Source organism: Oryctolagus cuniculus, chromosome 17, assembly GCF_964237555.1.
Source record: "Oryctolagus cuniculus chromosome 17, mOryCun1.1, whole genome shotgun sequence".
Classification (NCBI taxonomy): domain Eukaryota; kingdom Metazoa; phylum Chordata; class Mammalia; order Lagomorpha; family Leporidae; genus Oryctolagus; species Oryctolagus cuniculus.
In genome coordinates, this window is record NC_091448.1 from 20,878,866 (window position 1) to 20,887,308 (window position 8,443).

Below are 8,443 nucleotides of genomic sequence, written 5' to 3' on the forward strand. Positions count from 1 at the left end.
TTCCCTCCTGCTCCCTCATTCATCCAACCCTTGACTCCCTTAAGTTGAACATTTTTCAGTACTCTTACAAGTTTAAACACTGAATTTATTTAAAAAAAGAATTAATTCTTATTGCTTAGACTTTTTATTAGCTAATGAAGAGACTCATACAGGTAGGGTACTTGTCGAAGCAGAATACTTTACTTCATCTCGCAGTGCTAACCCTGTGAAGTTGTCCCGTCTCGCTGCATATTCCCCCACGTTGGCCAGCCCCGGTACCACACAGCAGCTCAGGGCACTGCGGTAGATGCTCATGTCATGAGCGTCATACCACTCGTCGGTCTTCTCGTCGTAGCACTCGACATTAAAGGTGGTGGTAAAGCCATTGAAGCCACCCACTACGAACAGGAGGTCGTCCACCACCTCGATGCCAAAATTGCTGCGGGGATTGAACATAGTGGGGATCGTGCGCCAGGTGTTGGCCACTGGGCTGTAGGCTTCTGCACTCCTGAGTCGATTTGCTCCATCAAAGCCGCCTACCTGTGGACAGTAAAAGCACTCAGTTGACTTTCCCTATTGCTTCTCTTCACTGAGGAATTTCACGCCTCCATCTGCCTTAGAAAAGCAGAAAACTCCAGTGGTGGCGTAGGCCTGTTCCTGGTGAGGGACTCACCGCGTACACGTGTTCTCCATAAGCAATGACGCCTATTCCACTCCTCCTGCTTCTCATGGGCGCTATGACTGTCCACTGATTGCTCTCAGTGTTGTACACTTCTGCTGTAAACAGGCATTCGTTACCGTTAAACCCACCACATATGTAGACCTGTGTGAAGAATGTCCAATATTACTCCAGTCACCTCTGGGGAGTGGAAAGAAAGGGAGTGTGTGTGTGGCATTACTTGTAATGCCAGTCTTTAGGCTCTGAATTTTTTTCCATTTGTGCATGCAGTATTTCTGGTTTTGGTTTTTATTTTTTTTTTAATATTTATGTGACAGATCATCCATCTGCTGGTTCACTCCCCAAATGGTTGCAATAGCCAGGTCTGGGCCAGACGGAAGCCAGGAGCCTAGAATTCCATCCAAGTCTCACACAGGATGGCCCCAAGCACCCAGGCCGTCATCCACTGCCTTCCCAAATGCATTAGCTGAAAGCTAAATCAGAAGTAGCCAGCACTCAAACTGGCACTCCAGTGTGATGCTGGCATTGCTGGGGGTGGCTTAATGTGGTGTGCCACAACACCAGCCCCATGCATTGTCTTTTTTTAAATAAGTAAAAAATTGCCACTTAATCATTTGAGGAAGAAATGAATACAGTGGGCTTTCTGTATCTCTGGTTTGCACAATTGTGATTCAACCTATTGTGGATCAAAAATATTCAGATAAAAATTGCATCTGGGGGGCTGGCACTGTGGCACAGTGAGTTAAAGCCCCTGTGTGCAGCGCCAGTACCCCATATGGGCGCCAGTTGAAGTCCCGGCTGCTCCTCTTCCGATCCAGCTCTCTGCTATGGCCTGGGAAAGCAGTAGAAGATGGCCCAAGTGCTTGGGCCCCTGTACCTGCGTGGGAGACCTGGAAGAAGCTCCTGGCTCCTGGCTTCAGATCAGCTCAGCTTTGGCTGTTGCAGTCATTTGGAGAGTGAACCAGCAGATGGAAGGCCTCTCTCTGGCTCTACCTCTCTCTGTAACTCTGTCTTTCAAAGAAATAAAATAATTCTTTAAAAAACAACTTTCATCTGGGCTGGTGCTGCCTGGGACACACATCCCATATTCCTGGGCGTGAGTCCTCCCTCTGCTTCTGAGCCAGCTTCCTACTAAAGTTGGGTCCCTTCATCCTCATGGGGCACTCAGGTTCAGTTCTGGGCTCATGGCTTCAGCCTGCCCCAGCCCTGGCTGTTAGGCATTTGGGAGTGAACCACTGGACAGAAGATACTTCTGTCTCTGCATTTCAAATAAAATTTACACATTTTTTTTTAAATAGTGTCTGTCCTGGGGCTGGTGAGTGGCACAGCAGGTTAAGCTGCTGCACGGCATCCCATATGGGCACCAGTTGGAGTCCTGGCTGCCCTGCTCCCCATCTAGCTCCCTGCTAATGCACCTGGGAAAGCAGCAGAAGGTGGCTCAAGTGCCTGGGCCCCGGCACCCACGTGGGAGACGCTCTAACACCTTTTCACATAACATCTGCATTGTATTACCTAATACAAGTAACCGAGGAGGTGATTTGAAGTACACGAGAGGGTGTGTGTGTTTCATGCAAATACCATGCCAACAGGGACTTGAACATCTGCAGATTTTGTTGTCTCAGGAGGTCCTGGAGCCGAGCCCCTGGGGCTGCCAAGGGACCCTGCACTGCAGAGTGAGTTCTCGCCCTTTGGTTTTCCACCCACACTAAAACAGGAGGTGAGCATTTCTGGGCTTTGTTCCGTGTCTTCCTCCCCCGCCCTGGTTCTTTACCTTCCCATAGAGTGTTGTGGCGCTCGCATCACTCCTCTGCTCGTGCATGGGGGCAATGAGCGTCCACTGGTTGGTCTCTGGTTCATACCGTTCAGCGGTGTTGAGACGCACATAGCCATCGAATCCTCCCATGGCATAAATGAAGTTGCTGAGGACTGTCACGCTGACATAGCAACGTCTGGAGTGCATTGGGGCCACCTGGTGCCAGGTTTTCTTTACTGGGTCAAAACGCTTAACACTATTAAAGTAGTCTACACTATCGAACCCCCCAATGATATACACGTAGCCCTTCAAATAGGCTGCCCCATGGTAGGCACGGGGACTCTCTTCCTCACAAGTGACATTCACCCATCTGTCTGCCCGGGCATCATATGCCTCAATGGCATTGGTGGGGCTCCCGCCACTCCAGCCACCGATGGCAAATAAGATGGCATAGGGCAGGCGGGGCCTGGTGAGTGGGTTGGTGAAGTCGGAATTAGAGGGTCCATTCATGTTCAGGTCATACATGGCCTTAAGGGCATTAATGATGACTGGCTTGCATTCCTCACTGTCTTTGACGTAGTCATTCATCTTAACATTGTTCATGAAGTACTCGGCGTGCATTAGGGCCAGGCGAACCTGAGAAGGAAATACAGAAAGTCATTCAGACGAGGTGAAAGGATCCAGAAGATACTTGGATTTGCTTTCTAATCCTGTAACATACGGTTTAACTATCTGGGGGGAGGGGCCCAATTCGGGTGCCAAGAATGCAGTAGATGGAAGGCCCCTGCACTGGCCTGGAGAAAGAGGCTATAATGATTGTATGTGTGTTTCTGTATTAAAACCACACTGATTAGCATTGACTGCCTACACCTGTGTGATAACTCAGGCTTTGGTTTCCAGTCCAACCTCTACCCTGGACGTAGGGAATCTCAGAATGGGGAAAAAAAAAGCAAGGCCCTCTCCTTCCCCTACCACCAGGAAAAATTCTGGTTAAAGAAGGAACTGGCAATGCCAAGGGAACAGAAATTGGCCAGATTCCACGGGGGGAGTAGGATGTCCCTTCTGTCTGAAACCATGCAGCTACAGCCCTGGAATCTGCCATGCTTCTGGCTGCAACTCTTAGGAGTTTACTCTTGATTCATTTACCCACTGGGTACATTTACCCCTCTGGGGTAAATGAATCAAGAGTAAGCCATTAAGCATTCACCAAAAAAAACTAAACTTGACCTTGGGAAGCAAAACTGAAATGTGCTGCTTCCTATTTTGGGGGTCATGAGAAATCCACTTTAGAATGGCCTCGAACACAGCGTCTTCCTGTTTGACGTTCAGTTCGTCTTTCTCAATGATATCCTTGAGTTCAGTGACCGAGAGCTCTAAAAACTCTGCTGAGACTTTCACCATCTCCTCGAAGTTGTGCAGTATGAACATGTAGGCCTTCTGCCTCAGCTCAGGGCAGTAGTAGTAGTCGGTGAACTTGCAGATGCCGATACAGTTGTCCAAACACAGCTCCGACTTGAGGAACTCGCAGCAACCCCTGACGATGCCCATGATGTTGAACTGGTCTGCAGCAGCCAGCAGCTTCTCCACGTTGTCCGGTGTGATGGGCACGGTCCGGGTGTACGCGTACTCGATGATCAGCTTCATCATGTCGGGGGAGATGCCAGGAATGTTATATACCTTCTTCTCGGTGTTGTTCCAGCCACTTGTAAACAAAGCTCTGGGGAAAAAGAAACCAGCGGCCATGAAATCGCTCTCGCCTGTTTGCCGCCTCTCCCCTGCCCTGCCCCACTTTCTCTTGTGAGTTTGGACGTTTCCCAAGTATGCACAGTGAGTATGCTGGGAATAAACTGGCCTGAGGAGGCAGGGTGCAGGCGTGCTGTGTTACACAGTGAGCGAGTGAGAAGACGACCTTTCTAAGAGCCTTGGACCCTTCTCACCTCACTCTCATGACCACGGTCTTTTTTCCATTTCCTGGATGGAGGAAATGAGATTGAGAACTGGGAATAAGGCTCCAGTCTCTTCTGTCTCAACGCATCACTCTTGCTTATGGAAACTGAATTGAGCAATATGCTTTATGGTGGGTTTTTTTTTAAAAGATTTTATTTATTTATTTGAGAGGTAGAGTTACAGAGAGAGAGAGAGAGAGAGGGAGAGACAAAGAGAAAGGTCTTCCATCTGCTGGCTTACTCCCCAAATGGCCGCAACAGCTGGAGCTGGGCCAATCTGAAGCCAGGAGCCAGGAGCTTCTTCCAGGTCTCATCCGTGGGTGCAGGGGCCCAAGGACTTGGACCATCTACTACGCCACAGCACCAGCCCCAAGCAATATGTTTTTTAAGTATCACTCTGGGCAGGCATTATGGCACAGCCAATTAAACTGCTACCACAAGCCATATCAGAGTTTGGGTTTGAGTTCCAGTTACTCTGCTTCTGATCTGGCTCCCTGCTAATGCACCTGGGAACAGCAGACGATGGCTTAAGTACTTGAGTTTGTCATCCATGTGAAAGACCTGATCTAGTTCCTAGCTCCTGGCTTTGGCCTGGCCCAGCCCCAACTGTTGCAACCATTTGGGAAATGAGCCAGCAGATGGAAGATCTCTGTCTGTCACTCTGTCTTTCAAATAAATAAATCTGGGGCCGATGTTGTGGCTTAATGGTTTCAGCTGCCTCCTGCAACGCTGGCATCCCATATCGTTGTGTTTGAATCCTGGCTGCTCCACTTCTGATACAGCTCCCTGCTAATGTGCCTAGGAAAGCAGCGGAGGGTGGCTCAAGCCCTTGGGCTCCTGCACCCATGTGGGTGACCTGGATAAAGCTCCTGGCTTCTGGTTTCCACCTAACACAGCCCAAGCCATTGCAACCATTTGGGGAGTGAACCAGCAGATGAAAGATCTCTGTCTCCCTCTCTCCCTGTGACTCTGCCTTTCAAATAAATAAAATAAATCTTTAAAATAAATAAATTTTAAAACACATATCATTCAATTAACCCAGATCCAGAATCTGATCACTTCTCACCTTTTTATTGTTATCTCCTGGTCTAAGCCACTACATCTCTTATCTAGATTCTCCTCCTAACTCAGCTGCCTGCCTCTGCCCTTGACACCTCCAGAGGTCATGGTCTTATCCCAGCAGCCAGAATGATCCTTACATGAGTTTGCACTCCTCCTCTATTCAAAGCCTTCCACTGGCTTCCCTCTTACTCAGAGTGAAATACAAAGTCCTCACCAAGAACTACAAAAGCCCTCTGCCATCTGGTCCACCTTCTGCTTTCCCTGTTCCAGTCCTGCTGGCCCCTGGCTGTTCCTTGGAGCTCACCAGAGGTGCTTCCAGCCTTGGTCCCTAGTACTTTGGGCCTTTGGTCCCTTTGCCTGGAAGGCTCTCCTGTCCTGGATCTCTGCATTTCCCACCCTCTTGTCCCCTTCAAGTCCTTGCTCAAATATCATGTTGTAGGCGAAATCCTGTGAATCCTGTGAAAGCTGGCCCTGTCCCAGCACTGACCTGATGCATACTTTACTCACTTCGTGCCTTTTGCTTCCACTAGAAATAAGCTTCAGGAGACCCTGTGTATCCATTGTTTTCTCTCCAGTACCCAGGGTAGCACCTGTCACAAACTAAGCACCTCATAATCTCAGTTGAATGAATACGTGGCTGTCAGTCCACAACTATTTATTGGACTCCTACTATGGAGCTGTGTGCTTTTCTACGTATTGAGCAAAACGAAGTCCATGCCCTATGATGCCACTTCAAATGGAATAAAAATGGAAGCTCATTTTGACACAGAATTTTTTGAAACCCATGCATACCAGGAGTTCACAGAAAATGTCTATTATGCATTGATTTCTAATTTTTTGCACCCAAATTTATCTTTTTTTTTTTTTTTTTTTTTGACAGGCAGAGTGGACAGTGAGAGAGAGAGACAGAGAGAAAGGTCTTCCTTTTCTGTTGGTTCACCCTCCAATGGCCGCCGCTGGCAGGATCCGCCAGCTACCTGGATCTGATGGCAGGAGCCAGGTGCTTCTCCTGGTCTCCCATGAGGTACAGGGCCCAAGGACTTGGGCCATCCTCTACTGCACTCCCTGGCCACAGCAGAGAGCTGGCCTGGAAGAGGGGCAACCGGGACAGAATCCGGTGCCCCGACCGGAACTAGAACCCGGTATGCCGGCGCCGCAAGGCGGAGGATTAGCCTAGTGAGCCGCGGCGCCGGCCCAAATTTATCTTTCAATCTACTTTTTAAAATACCCTCTTATTTTCCTCCTTTTCCTAAGAAGTTTAAAGATACATGCCCTTGGAGATGAAACTTTTTCTCTAGCACAGAGGCCTGCACACCCACGCCCTCTGGGCCAAATTCAGCCCCCTACCCTTTGCACTGCCCTCAAAAATGTTGTTTTTCATGTTTTTAAATTCTTAGGGGAAAAGGTCACAAGAGTATTTTGTGCCATCTAAAAATTACAATAAAGTCAAACTCCAGAGTCTGTGAATCTCACTGGAGCACCTGCCCTGTAAGTGCTGCCTACGGCTGCTTTTGCCTTGTGAAAGCAGAGTCCAGTGGTTTCAACAGACACTGGCCCAGGAGCCTCAACAGCACTGGCTGCTCTTCTCTGTGGCCCTGGCCCTGGGAGCCGGCTGAATGAGAATTTTAGCAACTGGTGGGACACATCTATCGTTTTCATTGGAACGGATGATTCAAACATTTTAAAGTCTTGAACAAAATAGCCCTTCCACTTCCCAAGTTAAAATGGTTTGAGCCTGAATTCACCCTTTTTTCCCCCCGTAAGTGTTTCCTGGGTACTTCCCCCACCCCTCTTGTGTTCCCTCAGGCCTTGTTAATCTGCTCCCGGTCTGAGATGCTGTCTGCGGAGGCGGGGCAGCCTTAGCAGCGCTGCCATCTGAGTGTAAGCAGGAAATCCAGGAGGGGTGTCCAACCTTCCCAAAGGCGGTTTTGGGGTTAAGAATCAAAGTAGCACCTGGCCCACCACTTTGGTGGGAACCAGTTGAAAAATCAGAGGAAAGAGGCTCCAGGAACCCAGAGCTTTGACTGTCCCCATGCCTAGGATCGTGGGGGCGGCACGGCTGCTGTTCGGCACAGCAGCTTAAGTCGATACCGGCATCGTATCAGAGTGCCTGGTTCAAGTCCCACCGCTCTGCTTCTGACCCAGCTTCCTGCTAGTGCGGACTGTGTGAGGCAGCACAAGATGGCTCAGGTACTTGGGTCCCTGCCACCCACATGGGAGACCCAGATGGAGCTCCCAGCTCCTGGCTTCTGCATGGCTCAGCCTTGGCTTTCAAGAGCGAACCAGCAGATGGAAGCCCTGCCTCTCTGCCAATCAAACAGAAAGGAGAAAATGAAGAGGGGGCGGGAAACATGGAGTGGGTCAGACGGTCTGGAGAGGAGCGCTGTTCCCCCTTCAGCTGAGTCGGGCACCCCTGCCGTACCTAAAGTAGGAACTGCAGCTACACAGGATGTTCTTATGGGCATTGAACTCGAAGCCATTGACCTTGATGACCACGTCGCAGAGCTTGCCCTCCAGCCTAAGCTCGTTGAAGATCTCACAGGTCATCGCGCTCATCTTCCTCTCCATGTGAGGCTGGTGGAACCGTGCGGAGGCCGCCGTGCTCTCCATCTCCATGGCACCCTGGGACCAGCGGAGAGAGGCTGCTCTCCTAGGGTGTTGGGGAGGATTGTGGGGGGGCCCCTTTAGCCAGCTGTCGCTCCTTTTCCCTACTACATCTTTCATATAGGGCCCATCAGGGAGCCCAAGTTCCAGAATCCCAGGCCGGCAGTGAGATCACTCAGGATTGTGCTCTCGGGTTCTGGAACTCCCTGCTGGGCCTGCCCCCTAAACCCCCCTCCCCCCCACCACTTGGGCCAGAGACCACCCCACACCTCCTTCCTTGCCCATTCTCCAGCCCAGAGCAGAGCTGGGACCATCAACACCTCCTGAGGGTTTTTCTTGACTCTACATCCTGTTGACCATTTCAGGCCGCCCAGGTTGGTGTCCCTGCAGCTTGTCTTCACCTTCCATGGAGCCACACAC

At 50.2% G+C, this 8,443-nt stretch overlaps 1 protein-coding gene across 1 annotated transcript; it reads right to left on the reverse strand.

The window, feature by feature from the left end:
• Window positions 1-105: 105 nt before the first annotated feature.
• On the reverse strand, window positions 106-8,182 carry KLHL10 (kelch like family member 10). Its single transcript, XM_002719388.5, has 5 exons — window positions 7,842-8,182; window positions 3,639-4,128; window positions 2,430-3,047; window positions 653-802; window positions 106-519 (listed from the first exon to the last, which is right to left on the reverse strand). Exons 1-5 carry the CDS (start codon window positions 8,141-8,143, stop codon window positions 145-147), a joined length of 1,935 nt encoding a protein of 644 aa, XP_002719434.2. The 5' UTR covers window positions 8,144-8,182; the 3' UTR covers window positions 106-144.
• Window positions 8,183-8,443: the final 261 nt, after the last annotated feature.